Genomic DNA, 23,145 nt, shown 5'->3' with positions numbered 1-23,145 from the left:
ATGGCGCTCTGAACCAGAACACGAGGGTTCGATCATGGCCATGGCTGTCGAAGTTTAACCGAGGCCAGATTCTAGAGGCCCGTGTACTGGGGCTATGTCAGTGCACGTTGAAGGTCTCCAGGCGGTCTAAATTCTGGAGCGTCTCACTTCGGAGTCCCTGATAGCATGAGTCGCTTTGGGCAGTTTAACCCCCATAAAGATATTGCTTCTGTGATGAACCGGTTTCATCACATGATCCTGGGTCCACACAAGGCTGGATGAGAAATGAATTTAAGATAGGTTTAATAAAATGAACTGGCTTGGTGTTTCTTACGGGCCTTGTTGGTTTCATCTTCACTGGGGCTGCATCGTCGTTCCTGTCATTCTGTAGAGACATCAAGCCAGGATGGCACGGTTGTGAGAAAAGTCACTGACCAGGATCTTGCCGCGGTGCATCTGCACAATTGGTCACGCTTCGTCATGCTTGATTGCTTGATAGCTGCACCCTCCTGATTTTTCAGCATAGGCGCGCGTTATCGGACACATCTGCCCAAAGAACTGCACAAATTGCCCTCTCTTTATTCCCCAGTGTAGAGTAGCCACTCATGCCGATCTCTGCATGAATTGTCACTCAATCAGAGCTGCTGTTCGGCTCATGAAGGTTCACTATGTAGAGGAGGGCTTTTAGATAACTTCTGACCGAGCAGAGTCTGACAAGGCATGCTAACGTTGACCAGAAAAGAAAAATTACTGGTTCGAGCTCCGCTCCTCATATGCTGTCGCGGGTTCATTTATGAAAATGCTATCAAGAGCTCCAGTAAACATGAAACTGTGGGCAGTATGCTGCACAGTGCATATTTTTGATACATCATATTTCTTTGTGTGAAAGATATGCCTCGGAATATAGAGCAGTGCTGTAGACGATTTTTGATGCAGTAGAATCCTGAAAGGCAAACTAAAACCAAGAGTCCGAGGCTTAAGTTTTTTTTCTGTACTTTTCATCCACGAATCTGTTTTTATAGCTGCACCTTTCACCTCCCACTGTAGTAAAGAATGTCTTAGTTGCAGAAGACCGAGCATGTATTTTCTTTTCTCTGTTGCGCCAGACAACGAAGTAGAGTGCACAAGCATTGGTGAACACAAGTGATTGCATGAGTGTGGAGAGCATTAGCATGCATTTCTTGAGGTCAGGCTCAGTATGTGACCGAGGGTGGGGATTTTTATTCTGACACTGATGCAGGAATCGAAGCACAGCGTACGTTACGTGTGTCCAGAGTCCGATGAAGGAAGAGACATCACCGTCCCAAGGCCGTACGTGCCGTCAGACGTGAGGTTGTTTGGAGGATCGACGCAGCAATTCTCTATGCCTACGCTGCCGTACGTGCATAAGTTCGCATCCGAACGGGTAGGTGCTCATGATGAGAGCCCTGTTAATTCTTGCTGCTTCGGTTGGCTTTACTAAGGTGCCAATGTAACCCAGGCTTGCCAGAATATCGTGCTGGTAAAAGGAAAACACGTGTAGCGACTGCTTCCGAAAGCAGCATTTTCAGTATAGCTGTCAATATTTCGACTATAAATGATTATAATGAGCTTGTGAAATCTTTATTGATGTATTGAGCCAACTCTGTAAAGCATTTATATGCTGGAACGTTTTCTGCTTTCAGGTTTATTAATAAGGTCTGTAGAGCTGGCTTACCAGCTTATTACATAAATCTGCAAATGCTGCTGTATGTATGTATCCCTGCATTCTGCCGTGGAACCGTTGTCAGGGAGCATATTCCTGCATCCTGATTGTACATCCTGCTTCCACAGTCGCGATCCTCTGGGTGCTCCCCATCGCAGCCTACTTCGGGCTGTGCATTCCTCGTGATAACCTCCCTAGGACTCTCTTTCTTCCATCACAGACTTCCCTCTGCCTCCTCTCATCTGAAAGTGGAGAGGTTCTAGTTTCTTAGTATTACCTAGAAAGAATGTTGGTGATGTTTAATGTACACTGACATGACATCGCACAGCTTGCGTTTCCCATTGGCATTTCAACTCTATCGAAAAGCGATTGCCACAGTACTCCGCGCACTATTCTCTCATCTTTCACTGCAACCTTCCTCCCTTCCCTCTTGGCCCCGTCCACATTCACCGCGCCATATCCTTTCCTCAAAACCACTAATAGAGAGACAGCTGGAGCACTGCACTTCACCCACCATGGAGACGCGCAGGAATGCCAGGAACGTGAGGTTTTGTATCTGGCTTGGATATTCTAGGGCGTAAAGTGTGGCTTCAACCATAACGATTACGGCAGTCCTCAATGAAATGCCGAGATACTTTCTAGAAGAGCCTTGCACCCAACTTCCACAAATAAAAAATGCACCATTGAAATTATTTACCCTCTGCACAGAGGAGAGCATAGCGGCGGAGGCGGAAACCACGTTTTCTGACACTGCCAAGCAAAATACAAAACGTCATCTTGCCGTCATTCCCTCAATGAATGGAGTGCTGTTTAAGAAACTCGCATAGACGCGGGTGCCAGCTTTTGCCCTATGTAATATTGAGAAACTCTATAGAGCGGGATTTCCCTGTCTCCACTTTTCTACATACCCGTCATGGCAAGTGGTGGCCATTCGATTCAGGTAAATTAAATTAATTCACTAAATAATTGAATGCCTTACGGCTTACGCAGTAGATTCCTTGGCAGAATGTATCGTTATACGGCTGAAACAAAGCTATCACCAGTAATCTACTGCTACGTACCTTGTGTCCAACCTGCATGCAATTGCGCGCTTCCTCCATATATTCCAGGTGCAGGCGTCGTGAGTAATTGTTTCTAAACTAGGCAGGCGACAAAGCGGCTCCTGGTTTCGGTCAGCCTGTTTACATCGGTGGGTGTTCATGGTGTACGTCTGTTGTGATACCTTCTGAGAGTCCGTTATTCAAGCCTCAAAAACCCAATGCCGTAAGGGTGGAGGCTGGAGCATGAAGATGGGGGCTGTGACGGCTTTCCAAGAGACGTTGTTCAATCACTCATCTTCGTAGTGAAACATACGCGTGCTGGTACATGAACAGAAGACTTACCGCAGTGGTCAAAGTGACACATCAGTGTTTCATGACTATGTCTCTACCCCTTCCCATCGACCGAGTTGCGAGAGAGCCCAGCACCGCCCCCTGCAGTGGGTGGTACCACCAGTGTCCACAACTGCCCATCTGATTGGCAATCTTTCTTCGAACTTGATTCCACAGTCAGGGATCTGGGGAATATGAAGCCTATTTAACGAGATGTTGTTTTCTGATGGGAGCACTCCCATCTCGACTGTAAATATATAAAATAAAGGTACTGTACAGTTGACTCCATAACGGAGTTCGACATTGTCCTTCGGGTCTGGGACCAGCGGTGCTGAACGAGTCAGTCCACTCAAGGGCCCCTCCGTCATCTGTGATGAACTGGTTTTTTAGAATGGTCCTGGGTCCACACAGGGCTTGGTGAGAAATGAATTTTAGATAGATTTAATTAAATGAATTGGCCTGATGTTGCTTACGGGACTTGTTGCGTTCATCTTCACTAGTGCTGTATCGGCATTCCCATCATTCGGTAGTGTTGGGATTTAGGCATCCCACCGTAGTCACCACTGTTGTGACTTGAGCATCTCAGCCTGCTGCTTCTGTTGAGCAGACCTGAGCGAAGAACGGTCGATGCGACGGTAAGTGGAGTGACGTTGATATACAGTATTTACAAGGCTTTTTACAAGGTATGTACAAGGGCCGTGAGCACAACGGGCTAGGACGGGGCCCGGAGAGCGTCTCTCTGGCACGATGGCGTGTCTGCTGCCCGTCTGCTGCTGCGTCTCAGCGCGGCTCTCCTCTTACCTCCCGGTGACCGTTGTGGCAGCCCGGTGTTCCTCTGCTCCGATAAGGTCACGCCACAGGCGACGTCCGGATCGGCTCGAGCCGACGTTAATGAGGAGGAGGAGGAGGAGGAGGAAGGGTCTGCGCCGGTGAGCTAGGATGACTCGTTGCAAGCCGTGCCATGGCGGCGAGTCCGGGCTTGCTGTGCGCGACGGCAGGTGCACGGCTCTGGTTCCCAGACAGGCCAGCGGAATGAGGGTTCAGGCACGACAGTATGGACATGATGCCAGGATGGCACGGTCGGTAACCACTGAGAAAAGTCAGTGACCAGAGTCTTGCTACGGTGCATCTGCACATTCGGTCAAGCTTCCTCATGCTTGATTGCTTGATAGCTGCGCCCTCCAGATTTGTCAGCATAGGTGCACGTCTCCCAGCCACAGCAGCCTCCAGGGTTCTCTTTATTCCTCAACGCAGTGTACAAGTGAGAGAATTGTCACTCAGGCTGATCTCTCAGCTTTTCCGTGTAAATTAGCCTGTCTTTCTCGCATAAGATATTCATATCTATTAAACCATTTCTACACAATTAGTCATCATAGACTCTATAGATCTTTTTTATGGTTGTCCTAGAGTGGTTGAGGTATACATGTTGTTTTAAATAAGTGATATTAAGGCTGTTTCTGTATGCTTGAAGACTGAAAGATTGCTTTCCAGGGCTTCAATCTTTCGAATATGATGGTTACACTTTTAAGTTGAAGTAAAGGCGAAAAAAAAAATCCACAGGCTGAAAATGTCACTTAAATGTTCAAAAAGGTGGCAGCCGCAGCAAAATTGACAAATTCTTTGTTTTAGTTGCAGTCCGAATATATGCGTGCAATTTAATTATATGTAACGTGAGCTTTTGCACGTATAGTTAGGTTTAGTAGCATGAAGAGTAAATTATCCATAACAAGTACCACACAACCCAAGACGAAAATTGGAGAGAGTTGGTTACATAGCGCTTGCCTGCGTTGCCCTGCCCGTCCTTCGTGTTCCCTTTGTGCTGTTTTTCATCATGAGCATAGCAGATACTTGCGATGCATCAGATTTCTCTCAGTTAGAGCTGCGTGTGGCTCATGAAGGTTCACTGTGTAGAGGAGTGCCAGACAGTGTTCACCGAACACTGTCTGGCAAGGCTTGCTAATGTCAACCCATTAGCGCTTTTGCATTTCACATTCACAAAAAAATTGGGTGTGGTTTAGCTGTGGTTAAACCTGGAGTGACGCGATAGCTACAGCTGGCCAGTGGAACCCGCTGATTCGAATTGCGAAGTCAGTCTTTCGCTGCTGCGTTTTTTCTGGGGTTCCTTCTTCATCTTTGTCCCTGGACATGGTTTCACAGTTACTGTGTTATTTCTTTCCTCAAATTCATTTTCTTCATTATGGTCCCTCTTTCTCTTCCTTCTTTCACTCTCACCTCCTCCCTTCCTCTAGAAATGCATGAAGATATGTGATGACGGGTGTCCACTGGGGTGATGACGGTGATGATATGTGATGACGGGTGCCCACCGAGATATGGAAGACAGTTACTGGGTAATTTCCTTTCCTCAAATACAATTTTCATTTTCTTCATTGCAGCCCCTCTTTCTCTTTCCTCTTTCACTCCCACTTGGGGGGTTTTAAATGGGGGCGATAAATGCGTTCTCCCCGCTTAAGCGCGGCTGACTCAGTTCAAAACCGCGCGGACCCCACCCCCTGGTCGCGTACGCTACCGAGCGCACGGCGACCACGGCGGGCCTTGCTCTGCGGGAACAAAGGAACGACACACTGGCTGACACAAACAAGGCATTTATTGCTATAACAACAATAACGCCAGCTAGCAACAAAATACACTGAGGAATCGAGGATGTCCGACACACCAGCACGGTTACGAGCGAACGTTCGCCCACTGTAGGGCAGAGGGAAAACTTCGAGGACGGACGGGACAGGCTTGGCGGGAGCAAGTTCCGACCAAGAGGCGCCCGTCGACGAAGAGCGAAGCCGCTAGCGAAACGTCCGCTCGCTTCCCGGTCCCAGGGAGAAGAGAGAGAGCCTTCCCCCGCGCGCGAGCGGCAAAACACGCCATCCGTGGCGCTGCTGTCGCTGCGACGCGAGCGACCTCCCCTGTTAGTTAAAAGTAACCCCACTAAAGGGAGTTCGTTGCGGGGAAGCTAACCACAGGGAACTAGTGAGTTGAGGGAAAGCGAACGCCGGGGACGAAGGCGTCCCCACACACTTCATCCCCTTCACGGCGTTTCTCCAGGTGTTCTGCTGTCTCCTCATGCTGTCTATGCTTCGTTTCATTCCAGTGCGCAAGTGCCGTAGACGGCCCATCCTCCTCCATAACTGTTCGATTCGTCTACTAACGAACCAACTGCCTCTATATATTGGACCCCCGCCGGGCAGCGATATGACGTCATACCAGATAGCGCACCGAAAGCTCTTGCCGATGGCGAGCGCTACAGTTAGGTGACACCATACCAGATGGCGCGGAAAAGCGGCGAAGCGCAGGTGCGGCGGTTGCTAGGCAATGGCTCTTGGTGGCTCTGGCGCACAGCTGCAGCCACAAGCATACAGCCAAGGTGCGACCACGTTTGATGAGCCGAAGTGGCTGGTGCAGTAAAGCTATCGCTTCAAAACTTTTCCAGCAGCAGTATCCTTCATCTCCTGTATAGCAGAGCACCACAGGCACAGTCCCGTGCAATCATGTGCTGGATTTTGTCTGCAATTTGTCAAACATCGGAGGCGAGTGCAGGCATCAGCAGTTGTGATTCGATGCATTGTGGGGAGAGCATTGCAAACTAAAGCTTTAGGCAGACTCACCATGGCGACCTGGGTTAATGGAGGCCTTTAACATACTAGATACGAATTATATAGACGTATATCGGCTTACTGGACACGTGCTGCGCGAGAGCAGTTTCATCGGTGGGGCCAGGCGTGGCCACTACCCATGCGCAGGAGGCACCGGCAAACCGCCATACATATGCGCTTATACGTCTCCGGTATGCTAAAAGCCTCCAATTACTTTGTTCCTCTCGTGGATGCAGGAAGCGCAACAGCATGTTAGTGGCAGGTGCTCAAACGCTCCCGATGGGGAAGGGGCAAGCCACAGCCGCACATTGGAGCCCAACCTATCATAGAGGCTGCGTGCTCGTCCCAGAAGTTTGTGCGCCAGCGCCGCTGTACATGGAGAAGTGGGAGTCGGTCAGCTGGGCATTCGTGCTGAGTGCACAGAAACTTTCTACCTCTTCTGGTGGCTCACTTGATTTGGCTCCTCGAAAGATCACTAGTTTTGGCAGTGAATAAATACGATGAGTTCGTTTTTCGAAGCATATGTGCTCTGTTTGCAAAATATAATGTCATGGACGAAAGTGAATTGGATGCAAGTTCGAGGGAGCAGATTATTTCTGTGTTTCTTCCTAAGGCAATCAGCTAGTGCTATGATTTCACGGATGGTGCATGCATGTTTCCACATACTTCTGGCCCTTTGATTCACCTTTTCTGCCTGACCACGCAGAAATCGATCTTCTTTATGCCGCATCTGTTTTGCCTGATTTTAGAGCAGAAACCCTTGGATACTAGTGAGTATCCATGATCTTACCTGCTGTGGCGGACGCAACAGAAGAGTCCGCAAACATTTCAGGATGCGATTTAATGCGTCTCATTGACGAGCAGTGCAGAATTCAGCTTAGGCCAAGAGCTGTGTGAAAGAGCATGCTTCTAACTACTCGGTCCTGTCATTAATGCAGGAGGTTCATGAACACGATGTGCCCCGCCTGTGGGCGGGGGCTGCAGGGGATGAAGACAGGGAACCTACCCTTCGTCCGGTTCTGAACGTCTTGTCACCTGCCGAGCGGCCAGCGGCGCCCCAGACGCAGTACGCGCAAAACTGGCGCTTTGCACAGGTAGGTGTCTGTAGTGAGTACAGCTGCTTGCTGCCGCTTTGGCCATATGGCGTGAGTAAATTTCAGGTTCTCTTCCTTGCTCGCACCAGGGGTGCCCCGCCAGAGACGGTTTGTTCAAGTGGAAGACTGAAGTGTTATCTTCGTACCAGGGTTGCCCGTCAGAGACGGGCTTACGATGAGTTGAGACGCAGGGATAAAGGGAATACTTGAAGTTTTATATGCAGATATTTACATGATATTCAAGTTTAGGCACTAGAGACATATTAAGCTGGAAAAAGACAAAACAACAAAAGGTGGAACTGGCTAACCCTAGGGGAGGCCCCTACTCGGCATAGCCGAAGATGCATATCACCTGACCTTAGCCCAGAACCCCTTTTCCGGCTCCGGGGCTCGGTTTTAAAGACCTAAAGGCCGGGCCCACATTTGGTAGCACCCAATCATTTTACACTCTTCATGTGATTGGTTTATCGAGAGCATGGTCAGCCCTCCAGCTTCCGTAGGGTAAATCACCCTCTCCACCACAGAATAAAAATAATAACAAACACAAACACAAAGTCGTGCCAGCACGTGCCAGGCGAAACATCCTTTCCCTCGCAAAAATGAAAGAAAAACCAAATGCAAACACACAGTCGTGCCAGCACGTGCGATTGGTTTCCTCCGATGACAGTCGACTTTGTCGTCATCTCGGAATTAGGGATTATCGGGCTTAAACGGGCAGTTATCGCTGTAACTGCCACAGCGAGCTCGGACGCGCGTTCCAAGTCGACTTAGCCTTGCCAAGGCTGTTTAGTCGGCGCCTCACCGACACCCGGTCAGTAGCGTCACCCAACTCGGGCCTTCGCTGTTCCCGGCTAGCCGCGCTGTCGCCGGCTATTCCTCATATTTATTGCCCCCCTCGTCAACGGCGCCTTGACACCGTTCGGCCCGGCAGTGCTTAATCTTCAGGAATTCTGCAGCCTTTTCGAACTAGAACCGTCGCGAGTTTGTGCCTCGGCTGGTGTTTGTTAAAACGAGGGGATTAAGACAAGGGGGGGTCGTCGTCGTGTGGCGGCTCTTCAGGCCCATAGCTGTCACAGCTCTTTTGCCTAGCCGGCGCGAATCGGCACCGCGGGGCGCGGGACACCCATACTTCCCGGCGCCTTCGCGGGCGGCCGCGTTCCGAGAAAGGAGACGCTTCGCTTTGAGTGCCCCCAGCCCAGCCACCCTCTCACGCTGGTGGAGTTCATTGAAGACGGCAGCAGCGGGGTTGTGAGGGAGGATTACCGGTCCCAATGACCCCGCGTGCATTACCGATACCTTACAGCGTGATAGTGAAAGCCTGCCAGAATGCTTGGCTGTTTGGGAAAAGACAAAAAGCGCTTTTTTGATGTCGTTGCCAGGCTACATAACGGCAGTGACTGACTGTGGTAAGAGCAGTTTGCGAAAAGTGGCTTCAGTGCTAGACTACTCAACTGAAAGATGCGAGTTCGATGCCAGTCGCAGCAGGTGCATTTTCGATAGGGTGACCTGCTAGCGACCCATGTAATTTGCAGTGTCAATGCATGTAGCATGCAGAGTATTGTTGGTGTAGAGGAGGATTTTTGCCTTTTCATTTAATATGGAATTGTAGTCTATTCTCGTAACCGATCTGTACAAACTAAAATTGCACGTGGCTTTCTGGCGGTGGTATACCATCATCTGACTAGTCTTGCAGGATCTGGAAGATGTGCTTGTGTCCCATCTCGATGCCATAAATACAATATTGCGGTTTGCCCTTGTACAGATGGGAAAGACAGTTGCTGCTCGCTTTCTTGGCTCATTTTGACACCAGGCCGTCATCGGTGGGTGTAATTTTGGGTAATTGTTCGGAGACTTCGGAGATGTGAGCAGGCAGTTCAGCTGTCACTTCCCTTCTTAAGCAGCCCGGTTGTCTTCTCACTATTTTGATCTGGCAAACTGGTGAGGGTTTTTGATATGTTTGTGTTTCTTTTCTGTCATTCATCATACTCCTCTTTCCTCCCTTGAAGAGCGCAGGCCTCTCTCCAGAGAGCGCAGACCCCTCACCAGACCAATCTGGCTTTTTTTTTTTTTTTATGGCACCTCTCGCAAGTTTCAGCAGCTTCAAAGGCTGGGAAGAAAATGCCAAAATTTTGACCATGGCGGCAGCCGAACCAGTAAGGAATAGTTACTGGTTCCAACTGTGGTCCTGATATACTATCAAGAGTTGATGTAGCAAAATGATATTGCGAGCTGTAGCAAACATGAAATTATGGGGAGTGTGCTTAACTTTTATAAAATGGAACCATGATTCTGCTCAGTAGATATTTGAGATGCATCATATTTCGCTGAGGCAAAGATATGCCGTGCTATATAGAGCAGTGCTTTAGGTGACTTTTGGTGGCGTACAATTCTGCAAGGCATACAAAAACCGAGAATCCGAGGCATAAATTTATTTGCATTTGCCATCCACGAATCCGTTTTCATAGCTGCACCTTTCACCTCTCGCTGTAATAAAGAATGACTTAGGCGCAGGAGACCGATCGTGTAATTGCTTTCGTCTGCTGTGCCAAACATCACAGGAGACTGCACAGGAATTGGTGAGCAAAAGTCATTGCATGAGTGTGGAGAGCATTAGCATCCATTTCTTCAGGTCAGGCTCGGTATGAGACCGAGGGTGGTGATTTTTATTCTGGCATTGATGCAGGAATCGAAGCACAGCGTGCGTTACGTGTGTCCTGAGTCCAATGAAGGAAGAGACAGCACCGTCCCAAGGCCGTATGTGTCGTCAGACATGAGGGAGACTGTGGGATCGACGCAGAACTTCTCTATGCTTACGCCGCCGTACGTGCATAAGTTCGCATCCAAACAGGTAGGTGCTCATGATGAGAGCCCTGTGAGTTCTTTCTGCTTCTGTCGGCTTCACTAAGGTGCCACTGTAACCCCGGCTTGCCAGAATATTCTGCTGGTAAAAAGAAAACACGCGTAGCGACGGCTTCCGAAAGCAGTATTTTCTGCATAGCTGTCAAGATTTCAGGGATAAATGATTGTAATGAGTTTGTGAAATGTATATCCACCTCAGAATCAGATGTGTTAACTCTGTATAGCGTTCGTATGCTGGCAGGAATTCCGCGTTCAGGTCTATGAAAATGATCTGTAGAGCTGTCTTACCAGCTTAGTACATAAATCTGCAAAAGCTGTTGTAGCCATATATCACTGTATTCTGCCATGGAGCCACCCTCAGGCAGCACATTCCTCCATCCTCATTGTAACATCCTGCTTCCACAGTAGCCATTCTCTGGGTTCTCCCCATCGCAGGCAACTGCCGATTGCGCATTTCTTCACTCTCGTCGTAACCTCCCAAGCAACTAGGCCACCCGTTGCCTGCCATTCTTTCTTTCTTCCATCTCTGACTTCCGTTTGCCTCCTCTCGCCTGATATTGAAGAGGCACTAGCTGCTCTGTATTACATAGAAACAAAGTTGGCGATCTCTGATGTACACTGACATCGCGCAGCACACAGGTGGCTTTTGCATTTCAGCTCCATCATAGCCTACTCCTGCACCATTCTCTCTTCTTTCACTCCGACCTTCATCCCTTTCCTCATGGTGTGGACCTCAGTTACCGCACCATTTCCTTTCCCCAAAACCACTGGTAGAGAGACAGCTGGTTGCACTGCACATGACCCACAAGGGAGACGTGCAGGAATGCCGAGAAGGTGAAATTTTGTATTTGGCTTGGCTATTGCTGGGCGTAAAATGTGGCTTCACCCATAACTACTACGGCAATCCTCAAAGAAATGCCGGGATAGTTTACAGTACAGCCTAGCACCCAGCTTCCACTTGCCTTTAATTTATTGAAGAAATGAAAAACACTATTAAAATTATTTACCCTCTGCACAGAGAAGAGCATAGCGGCGCAGCTGCCGCATTCGAGAGAGAAACCATGTTTTCTGGCCGACACTAGCCAAGCCAAATACAAAACCTCATCTTGCCATCCTTCCGCAGTCGATGGAGGGCTGTTTAACTCGCATAGACGCGGTTGTCAGCCGTTTCCTCTAGGTAATGTTGAGAAACTTTATGGAGAGGGATTTCCCTCTCTCTCCTACTCCACCTACCTATCATGGCAGGTGGCAGCCATTTAATTCAGCTAAATTAAATTATTTTCTGTGAAACGGCGTGTGTAGCGAGTTGGTACATACTTGAAGAAAACACCGCAGCAACAGTATTAGGATCGAGTGAGCGTGGTCGGGCCGGAGAAGGGACGAGGAAGGCGGGAGACGGGGTTACGAAGAAAACAAGGAAAGGGAACTTTATACAGGAATATTTACATTATTTGCAACAAGAGCAACTGAGAGTGACTCTCAGTTTAAGGGAGCTTCTTCGCCAACGGGAGTGCACTGGAGTCTCAAAATAACACCGCGTTAAATAGGCTTCGTATTCCCCAGATCCTTGACTGGGCAATAAAGTTCGAAGAATGCTGTCCAATCAGATGGACAGTTGTGGACACTGTGGATACCACCTCGATCGATGGGAAGGGGTAGAGGCTCAGTAATCAAACACTGCTAGAAATGAATCTCCCGCAGTCTACCAGCAGGTGAATGACCATCCTCGTGTTTCCCCGCCGGATGTCCAAAACACGAGACCTCTGTCGAGGACACAGCCGTCTTTCAATTAGCATATAACCACTCTGTCCGGCGACCTGAGGGTCGACTCGGCCACCTGACGCCGCCATCGTCGCCGCATCTTCGGCCTTCGGCGGTCTTCGATCTTCGCCGGTGCCACCGTGGTCCCCCGGTCAAGGAAGTCCGCTGCCTTAATCCACTTAGGCAGGAGGGGAGGCATCACAGGCACTACAACAGGGACAAGAGAGAAGAAGGCGACTGGACAGCAACTAGTTCCTACCCAGTGCCTGTCCCGTCGTCTTCTTCTCTCTTGTCCCTGTTTCTGCGCCCTTTTGTTCAATTAAATTATTTCACTAATTAATTGAAGGTCTTATGGCTGACGCAGTAGATTCCATAATAGAAGGCAGTGTTATACGGTTGAAGCAAAGCTATAGCCAGTAATCTACCGCTGTGTACCTTGTGTTAGAACTGCATGCACTTGCGCGCCTCCTCCATATTCCAGGTGCAGCCATGGGCAGTAATTCTTTCTAAACTAGGCAGGCTACAAAACGACTCCTGGTTTCGGTCAGCCTGTTTACATTGGTGGTTGTTCATGGTGTCTGTTGCAATTCCTCCTGAGAGTACGTCATTCAAGCCTCAAAAAAAGCCCAATGCCGTAAGGGGGTAGGCTGGGGCATGAAGATCGAGGCTGTGGCGGCAAGCCAAGAGACGTTGTTTAATCACTAAACTTCGTATAGGGAAACTTACACGCACTAGTGCGTGTCACACAGTCAAGGAAAAAGCTATACACGCAGCGTTTACATGAACCCGACAATGGCGGGTCGAGTCAGGGGATCGAGTTGAGCAAGGTCAGCCCAACTCGACAACTGCTTGTCTACATGAACTCGATTTTAGCAAGTCAAGACCGCTTTAACTACAGCGACATCAAGCGTCAAACAGCACAAGTGGGAGAGGGCAGTGGCAGTGGCGTAGCCAGAAATTTTGTTCGGGGGGGGGGGGGGGGGGGGCTCATGTTGCAGCACGGCCTCCTCATAGAATTTGTGGAGGGATCAAACGCAATAATAATAACTGCATGGTCATTGACAATGCCATTGTGTATTAGATAACGCTACGCACTGTGTATGCGAGTGAAATATGTATTTTTTAAATAAAAGAATGTATTCGTATGTCTTAAAAATCGTGGCAGACATAACTAATACCAATGCTTTCATGTGTTTGGGTATTCAATATGTAAAGAATATTAAATACGAAGTCTTGAACTATATCAGTCCGAAACCAGCAAAGCAGTACATGCCGCTGATATGAAAAAGTAAAGGCCATGAAATGAGCAAGTAGAGGACAAATATTTTAATGAATCTTTATCGTTCAAGAACCTTTATATTTCTGTACTTATGCAACTGCCAGGGAAAAATCTCAATGACGCTGTCCGTCGTTTCAGTGTACTGCGCAGCATCAGCTGTCACCGGTTGTATATTGCCGAGTAATTGCACCGAAATTTTATTCGAAATAGCGAGCACGTTTATAAACGAGGAGTTGTGCAAAATATACATTAGATCGAAGTGCGAAGATAAAATGGAGTATTAGAAATGCGAAGATACAACTTGATAAAGGACAAAAAAGTGTCACTGGAAACAGTCACTGTATGTGTACACAAAACCTCGCAATAAGATTTTTGAATACATATATGTCTCCATTAAATCTACGTACCTAAGCAAAAGTCACTCTATATATAATGCGTCAAACAAGGCAAATAAACATCTTGCGCAATCAGAGGCAGTAAACGTTATACACGTATGGAAAGACAGACGATCCAGGCAAGAACAAAACTATGAGAGCAAAAGTCGCGATATGTACTTGGGCCATACCGCAGTCGATGACAGTTCGAAAAAATTTCGGGAGGGGCTGAAGCCCCATAAGCACCCCCCCCCCCCCCTGGCTACGCCCCTGGATAGTGGCAGCCTCCAAGATGGCGGCACGGCACCGCTGTCTCGGAGGCGCGACGGCGCAGGTGAAAAACAGGTTCGCACTTATCCTCTCCCCTCCCACTAACCTGGCTCTTCGACTCCATGCTTTTAGAAAGACAGGTCAAGCGAGTAATATCCGTGCCACACGCGCACAAGAAATGGCAGTAAATGTTTAAGGACTTAAGTTTGTTAATGCCATTATTTTCGGAGTTGGTGCTACACGTCCACTTTTAATGCCATTATCGAAAGTGACGATGACGATAACGCTTGCAAGGTAGTCAAAAGTTTAATCTTAATATAAACATTCCTAATGAGCAGAATATATCGGGAATGGTGTTCAAATATAATGTAAAGACGATTTTCCAGAAAATACGGCTGTTCCTGCTTTACAAGTCGAAAAAGTAGCCATAAACTCGCATGTCAGCACATAAGTCGAGAGTACCAGTCAATAAGGCTGGTTAAAATGGCGCTCTTCGCATTGAAAATGCGGTTTAGGTGCCTCATCTGGCTGAAAGTTAAGAATTAACCATTTTATAGTGGGCTAGGCAGTTGTCACTGACAAAGCTGCATGCTTTTCTGCGTGTGGAATGGGAACGAGAGTACACATTGCACGGGAAAATGAGTTGTGGCGAACTCAGTAGGTCGCGAACGGCAGTACGGCTAATGCCATTAAATTTATGCGTGTGGCACCGCACGAATGCCATTAAAACTTAAGGCAGTAAGCACTTAATGGCATTAAATCTGTCCGTGTGGCACGGGTATTAAACTACCCCCGGCAGGCGAGTTAACTCGACTCGTTCTGCTGCTTATTTTACTCGGCCCGACAGCGTTTACATGAGCCCAACTGGTTTTTTTACCCGACAAGCAAACTCGACTTAACTCTATCGTGTTAATGTAAACAGGCCTACAGTCCACCGGCCCGACTCGACACGACTGCTCGCTGGCCTCTGACGGGTTTGCCGCTGCCGCTGGGCCTCTTCGATTATCCGCCTCTGGCAGCCCGCGGGGTGCCTGCGGGCTGCCAGAGCGCGGCGCCAGGCGCTCGATTTCTTTGGGTTGCTCCGCGCACTTTGGGTTGCTCCGCGGTGGTCTACACAGACGCCTGTCTCACGGAAACCGCGGGCTCCACAGCAGCCTTCTTCCTCCACCCTTGCCTCTCTACAACCAGCACTCACACAACCGGTCCATACACCTCCCCACCCTCCACGCTCGCCCTAGAAATACACGGGATCGCCGATGCCATCACACACTTTGCCACCCTACCCCCCGCCCCCCAATACGTTGTCTATACCGACTCGCAGGCAGCTCTGCGTGCCTTCCATGAAAGAGCCCTCCCTTTCCCTACTCGATCGGCCTTAGATGCCGCCCTCTTAGCATTAAGCCCACGACCGGTGACCCTTCGGTGGATCCCTGGTCACATGGGCATCCCCGGCAATGAGCTGGCTCACCAGCTTGCCTGCGAAACTATACACCGGGCGCCGGGGATCCCATGGACGAGCCCACCGACGGAGCAGGCGGTCAGGGCTTACAAACGTACTGTCGACGAATACTACGCGCAGCAAAAATTAGATTTAGCTGATTTACCACCACCGCACCCATACTTATCGATCCGTGAAGCTCGCATTCTTCGCCCAATACAGTTTAATCTCCTACATACACCAGCCAAACTTTACCTATACCGGTACACTTCCACACCTCAGTGCCCAAACTGTCCACACACGTATGCAGACATAGAACACTGCCTTACACAGTGTCACGCAGCCTTCCAGTCCCCCGCCTATCCTTTCCCCCCCACCCCCACCGTGGCCCATCTGGCTCGCCTCCCTGGAACTGAGACTGCAACGTGCCCTCGTCGCCTTGGCCCAGGATGTACTGAACGCCTAACAGAAAGGATGTTCGAATAAAAATGTCACACCACCACCACCGCGCACTTACGGTGGCTGCCCGGAACGCGTTCGTTTTTCTTTAGCTGGGCGGTTTCGGGCTGCCAGCGGGCAGCCAGACTCTCCAGGACGATTTTGTGCTGGCAGCGCTCGGGCAAGTAGCAGACGACGGAGAGGTGATATGGTGGCGGGAAGCTTGCGCGGCCATTTTTATATGGACTATAAGGACCGTGCGATGTTTCGTGCAATGCAGGCGTGCTTGTTTCGGCTAAACAACGTTGCATATCGTCTGTGTCGCCTGCAATGACTCCTGTTAAAGTAGTTCTCGCTGTTAATGTTTTGCGTGCGTATGTGTGATCGTATTTGGATCGTCTCACCACCTCGCAAGTATAAATGCTCGCTTCATATTCCAATCGCGTACTTCTGAGTCACATAATATTTCGGCTGTTAGTTTCTTGCGCCCGGCTGATATTGCGATGATGTTCGAGGCCTTTCATGAGAGCAGCCGCAGATTCCAGGCCCGAGTACGCGCTCAGACGCGCGCATATATGCATGTGCTGAACGTGTTTTGTGAGGTGTAATAGTTGAGCGCGGTATGGTCTTCATTGCGTTCGGCGCAGTGCAGAGGCGGGTATGCTTTGAGAAGCACTTAACTGAAACATGCCCTTTATTAAAAGCACTCACAAGCACATTGCTTGAGGCATCTCTGCGGGCAGATATGTGGCCGCCACACAGTTACTTGCGGCAGCCGATCGTAACGAGTGGCGATTCTGTCGTCGCCAACTGTTGTACAGCTTGATCCTCAGGCTTTCTGCCACATATGCTTAAAATATCTGATAGGTACCATAGGTATGCATCTCCTTGCATTTGGTTCATTAAAGAGATAAAAAGAATCTCCCAGCGCTGATCATACAAGCACACACCGTACGTGAAGCGCTGACACGCAGGGCTTGATTGTAGCGCCCTTCATTCCAGTGCCAGTTCTCTGCAGTCAAGCTGTAGCATTACAGATACGACACGCAGCCAAATTTGTACAGTACACCCACTTGTTCTAGATGAACGTTCAACAAGCTGATATGTGATTTTGTCGAGATTATGCGTGCATTTCTTGCCCACAGCAAAAGCCGGCGGCCGGCAGACTGCAGTTTAACGGAATGTATCCTGATTCTTTTTTGATTACAGCTTACAGGAAGCAGTTCAAGAGCGTAGAAATCGCAACGACCACAGCAGAGTCATGCAGGGTCGATCGTTTGCGGTCATACGAGCCATACTTACTGCGTAGTAAATAAACACGCGATAATCCGAGAGTACGGCGTGTCGTTTGATAAGCAACGCACGGGCGCAGTTTTTCCCTCCGATGTGGTGTCGACTCGAACACGTTAGATTGCGATTGCTCATCGCATGCTTTTGAGCATTTCTCGAACCTTACACAGCACACTGTGCACCGAAGGCACACGCTCGCATTGTCGTCGCCGATGTATACTGGTGCGAGCTCGATGAGCTGTTCGTTCTGCAGTCTGCGGCAGCCCTAAATAACTTCAGGTCGTTGTTTTCGATCCCAAGCAGCCTATTTCTGCCGTACGCGTGCGTAGCAATAAGAAACAGCCGACCGCGAAGCTACGGGGCTACGGAAAACATCTGCCCTCCATGATGCGCGTGTTGCTCTCCGCCGTGATTTCCGGCTGGTTGGTTTCGGTGGGCGCATTTGTTTTTCAGTCCCGGACTGTCCGGGACTACTTGCGGACTCGAGTCCGGTATTTGTTTTTCTCGGGCAGCCCGAAAGCTCCGCCCACCTGCTTGCATCGCCATAGCAACGCGTTCGTTTTTAGCCTATGGCAGTCCGCGGGCTGCTTGGGGCTGCTGAGAAGGCAGCAGACGATAGCTGCGCGCCGCGCTGGCAGCCATATTAAGTTAGACTCCGTGTGCATTTTGAGTGCTTTTCGTGTTCCTGGAGGTCGATATCATGCGTTAAACCTTCACATGAGCTCCGTAGCTCCTCTCTGAGCCATCGCAAGACTTTTTGTTCTTGCATCTTCGTTTATTTTCTCGAAATCCACCGCACACGGACGCGCGTTCGGAGCTGCGAGCGCGTATTGTTTGCTCGTGTCGTCAAGAGGTTCTTGTTCGCTTGTTTTGCCACATGCTGTCTGTACGCTTACCTGAAAGCATCGCAGGTGAACCACTCGTATACTGGAGCAGCTATAGAGCTTGTTGTCAACATTTTTGCGGAGGCTTTCGTCTATCCGCCTTTCCGCAACGAGTTGGGCTACTTTGTGCGAACTTCGCCGCAAGCAGTAGCGGCGAGCATACCTCCGAAGCTGAGTTCTGTAATGCACCTACGCTAAGCTGACAGTACAGTCTTTAAATCGACTCAGTATCATGATCGAGCGCACGGCGTTGCTTCGGCGTTGCTTCGGCGTCGTAGTGGCCGTGGCTTGCATCGTCTGCTAGCAGATGACAGCGTCCTTGTACGGTAACCGAGGGGGAGCCCGGCTCTGGCGCCGTGTTCGAAAGCAGCCTATGGCAAGTAGGTCATGTGACCATGACGCTTTTCTTGTCCGAGCGGAAGCCGAGACCTGCCAGCAAGTAGTCCGGGACTGGAAAAACAAATGCGGCCGGTGGCTGCCAGCCCATTTGACCATGATGCGATTTCCTGTCAGAGGCGAACTTTCTGGCAGCCAGCGGGCTGCCAGTAAATTGGAGGCCCACTGTTGGCCTGCCAGTGAAGTATAAGGTTTGGTGGTGCTGCCCTCAAAATGCGTCCCATTCGCCTATCGCAGATTTCGTGCGAATCGCATAACAGAGAGGTTTAGCACCACAAAAGCAACGGTAACTGCTACCCTACGGCAGTTTTGGCTAGGTAAGCCGTGCAACGGTAGCAGCGGCGACATGATAACGTATTTGCCTTGAGGGTGTGTTAAAACACTAACATTTCTTACCTTCCTATGCTCTCCCACTGACTGCTTTCCCTATCGCTTCTGTGCCCCCCACGGTCGCTCAGTGGTTATGGCGCTCTGAACCAAAGCATATGAGTTCAATCCTGGCCACTGCGGTCGAACTTCGATCGAGGCGAAATTCTAGAGGTCTGTGTACTGTGCTATGTCAGTGCACGTTAAAGATTCCCAGGTGGTCTAAATTTCCAGAGGCGTGCACATCGGCGTACGTCCCTTATAGCCTGACTCGCTTTGGGACGTTTAACACCCGTAAACATATCGCTCCTGCAATGAACCCGCTTTGAAATGGTCCTGGGTCTGCACTGTGCTTGATGAGAAATGAATTTTAGATAGATTTAATTAAATGAACGGGCGAGACGTTGCTTACGGGACTTGTTGGGTTCATCTTCACTGGGGTTCCATCGGCGTTCCCATCATTCGGTAAGGACATGATGCCAGGATGGCATGGTCGGTAGCCTCTGAGAAAAGTCACTGACAAGGGTCTTGTCGCGGTGCATCTGCGCGATTGATCGCACTTCCTTATGCTTGATTGCTTGACAGCTGCGCCCTCCTGGTTTTTCAGCCTACGCGCACGTCACCCAGCCAAAGCAGCCCAAATAAATGCATAAATTAGCCTCTCTTTACTTCCCAATGCAGGGTAGCATGTCGGAGAATTGTCACTCAGGCTGAGCTTTTCCATCTAAATGAACCTGTCTATCTCGCATAAGATATTTTTTTTTATTATTATTATTTACAAAATACTGCGGACACTGAGTTCAAGCAGGGTGGGCGAACAAAGTCAATCAAGAGACAAAAAAATGCAACATTTCAAAAAAGAACAACACAATATAGAAAAAAATAATTGGTTAAAACTCTTGGGATAATGGTTTAACTAGCTCATTCCAATCTGTTATTGTGCGTGGAAAAAACGAAAACTTGTAAGTGTCTGTTCTAGCGAATATAGGGGTTAGAGAACTGGGATGGTGTTGACGAGTTTGTCTGGTTGGTGCCGGCGTTAAGTATGATGAGGGATCCAGACCAAGTTTGTTATGTAATAAAAGAGAAATAAATTCTAACCTAAGCTTTCTTCGCCGATGTTCAAGTAGTTCAATTTTATTAATCTCCATTAAAGTGGAGGGGGAGTCAGACCTTGCATATTTATTAAAGATAAACCTGACAGCTCTTCTCTGTATTCTCTCCAGATTTTTTACGTTAGATTTAGTATACGGGTCCCACACTATACATGCATATTCGAGTTTAGGTCTAATTATTGAAGAATAACAAAGTAGCTTAATTTTAGAAGGAGCATTTTTTAGTTTATGTCTTAAGCAGCACAATTTCCTAAATGCCGCAGAGCAGATATTGTTTATGTGCAGCTATTAAAACCATTCCTACACAATTAGTCATCATAGACTCTATAGATCTTTTTTATGGTTGTCCTAGAGTGGCTGCGGTATACATGTTGTGTTAAATAAGTGATATGACGGCTGTTTTCTCGATGCTTGAAGACTGAAAGACTGCTTTCCAGGGCTTCAATCTTTCGAATATGATGTTTACACTTTTAAGTTGAAGTAAAGCTGAAGCAAAAAAACCACAGCCTGAAAATGTCGCCTAAATGTTCACGAAAGTGGCAGCCGCCGCAAAATTGACAAATTCTTAGTTTTAGTTGCTCTCCGAATATATGAGCGCAAATTAATTATATGTAATGTGAGCTTTTGAATGTATGGTTAGGGTTAGTAGCATGAAGAGTAAATTATCCATAACAGGTACCACACAATCCAAAACGAAAATTGGAGAGAGTTGGTTACGTAGCGCTTGTCTCCGTCACCCTGCCCGTCCTTTGTGTTTCCTTTGTACTGCTTTTTATCACGAACGTAGCAGATAGTTGTGATGCCTCAGATTTCTGTCAGTCAGAGCTGCTGTGTGGCTCATGAAGGTGCACTATGTAGAGGAGTGTATTAGACGACTTTTGACCCAGTAGAATCGTGCAAGGCATGCTCATTTCACATTCACGAAAACTTTTTTCGCACCAGTATCTTTGGCCTGCTTCTGCATAGCAGAACACCGCCGGCACAGTCCCGTGCAATCATGTACTGGATTTTTTCTGCAGTGCCAGGCGAGTGCAGGCATCGGCGGTTGGGATTCGATGCGTCGCAGGAAGGGCATTGCAAACCAAAGCTTCCGGCATACTCTACTTGGGGGACCAAGGTTAATGAGGCTTTTAACATACTGGATACGAATTAGCACAGACGTATATCTGCTTATGGGACACCTCCTGCGCGGGAGCAACGTCATCGGTGGGGCTAGGCGTGGCCACTGCCCATGCGCAGGAGGCGTCCGGTAAACCGGCGTACATCTATGCTTATGTGTCTCCGGTATGCTGAAAGCCTCCGATTACTCTGTTCCTCTCGTGGATGCAGGAATCGCAACAGGATGTGAGTGGCAGGTGCCCAAACGCTCCCGATGGTGAAGGGGCAAGCCCCAGCCGCGCATTGGAGCCCGACCTCTCGTTGGAGAGGCTGCGGGCTCGTCCCAGCAGTTTGTGCACCAGCGCTGCTGTACATGGAGAAGTGGGAGTCGGTCAGCTAGGCGTTCGTGCTGAGTGCGCAGAAACTTTCTACTCTTCTGCTGGCCCACTGTGTTTTGCTGCTCGCAAAATCACTAGTTTTGGCAGCGAATAAATACGATGAGTTCGTTTTTCGAAGCATATGTGCTCTGTTTGCAAAATATACTGTCATGGACGAAAGTGAATTAGATGCAAGTTCGAGGGAGAAGATTATTTCTGTGTTTCTTCCTAAGGCAATCAGCTAGTGCTATGATTTCAGCGGATGGTGCATGCATGTTTCCTCATACTTCTGGCCCTTTGATTCATCTTTTCTGCCTGGCCATGCAGAAATAAATCTTCTTCATGCCGCAGCTGTTTTGTCTGACCGCAGAGTAGAAACGCTTGGCTACTAGTGAGTATCCATGATCTTACCTGTTGTGGCAGACGCAACAGAAGAGTCCGCAAACATTGCAGGATGAGATTCAATGCATCACATTGACGAGCACTCCAGAATTCAGCTTCAGGCCAAGATCAGCGTGAAAGGACATGTTCTTGACGACTTGGTCCTGTCATCAATGCAGGAAGTCCATGAACACGATGTGCCCTGGCCTTGGGCAGGGGCTTCCGGTGATATGAGCAGGAAACCCACCCTTCGTCCGGTTCCGAACCTCTCGTCACCAGCCGAGCAACCTGTGGCGCCCGAGACGCTGTACGCGCAGAACTGGCGCTTTGCGCAGGTAGGTGTTTGTAGTGAAAGTACAGCTCCTTGCTGCCGCTTTGACCATATGGCGTTATAGCGAAAGCCTGCCAGAATACTTGGCTCTTTGGGGAAAGACGTTTAAAAAACCGCTTTTTTGATGTCGTTGCCAGGCTACATAAAGGCAGTGAATGACTGTGGTAAGAGCAGTTTGCGAAAAGTGGCTACGGTGCTAGACTACTCAACTGAAAGATGCGAGTTCGATGCCAGTCGAAGCAGGCGCATTTTGCGATGGGGCGACCTGCTAGTGGTCCATATACTGTGCTATGTCAGTGCATGTTTGAGAACCCCACATGGTCGGAATGACTCGTAGCCTCCCACTACGGTGTCTCTTGATAGCCTGAGTTGCTTTGGTACGTTAAACTCCATAAACCATTAACCATGTTCACATGAGACATGTATTGGTCCAAATTTGGTTAGTTTGTTTTGTGCGCTGATATTGGCATGTGAGCTTCACTGCATCACAATGATGAGCTCTGAAAACTGTGCGCTGGAAGGACAGGCTCATCCTGAGGGACCAAGGTTAATGTCTTGGCCATGTCGTGAACGCAGGAGGGTAGACAACTTGTCTTTCAAACACCCATAGGCTCCTGGTGGTGAAAGCATGAGCACCGTCCTCCCCCTGTAGAACCTGGCACGCAATAGAACCGGCAGTATTGCTAACCTTCTGTAGTGGCTCAGTGGTTAGGGCTGTAGGCTACTGAGCTGAATTGCACCCGAGTTCGAACCCAA

At 49.0% G+C, this 23,145-nt stretch overlaps 1 protein-coding gene across 13 annotated transcripts in view; it reads left to right on the top strand.

The window, feature by feature from the left end:
* LOC149341876 (uncharacterized) overlaps positions 1 to 23,145 on the top strand; it is a 75,836-nt gene that overhangs the window by 45,630 nt on the left and 7,061 nt on the right. For 8 of the 13 annotated variants that reach the window (XM_089544140.1, XM_089544134.1, XM_089544137.1 and 5 more), the window contains 3 exons: positions 1,220 to 1,384; positions 7,577 to 7,732; positions 10,416 to 10,580. In XM_089544140.1, the coding sequence (XP_089400266.1) occupies positions 1,220 to 1,384; positions 7,577 to 7,732; positions 10,416 to 10,580 (486 nt within the window). Of the gene's footprint in view, positions 1 to 1,219; positions 1,385 to 5,282; positions 5,365 to 7,576; positions 7,733 to 10,237; positions 10,309 to 10,415; positions 10,581 to 22,237; positions 22,394 to 23,145 lie in introns of those variants that run through there. The other 5 variants (XR_016282981.1, XM_089544144.1, XM_089544136.1 and 2 more) reach the window with 5 other exon arrangements.

The sequence above is a fragment of the Amblyomma mixtum genome, chromosome 5 (genome assembly GCF_055824585.1).
Source record: "Amblyomma mixtum isolate Tamu chromosome 5, ASM5582458v1, whole genome shotgun sequence".
NCBI classification, from domain to species: domain Eukaryota; kingdom Metazoa; phylum Arthropoda; class Arachnida; order Ixodida; family Ixodidae; genus Amblyomma; species Amblyomma mixtum.
This window is presented reverse-complemented; position numbering and strand designations above follow the sequence as displayed.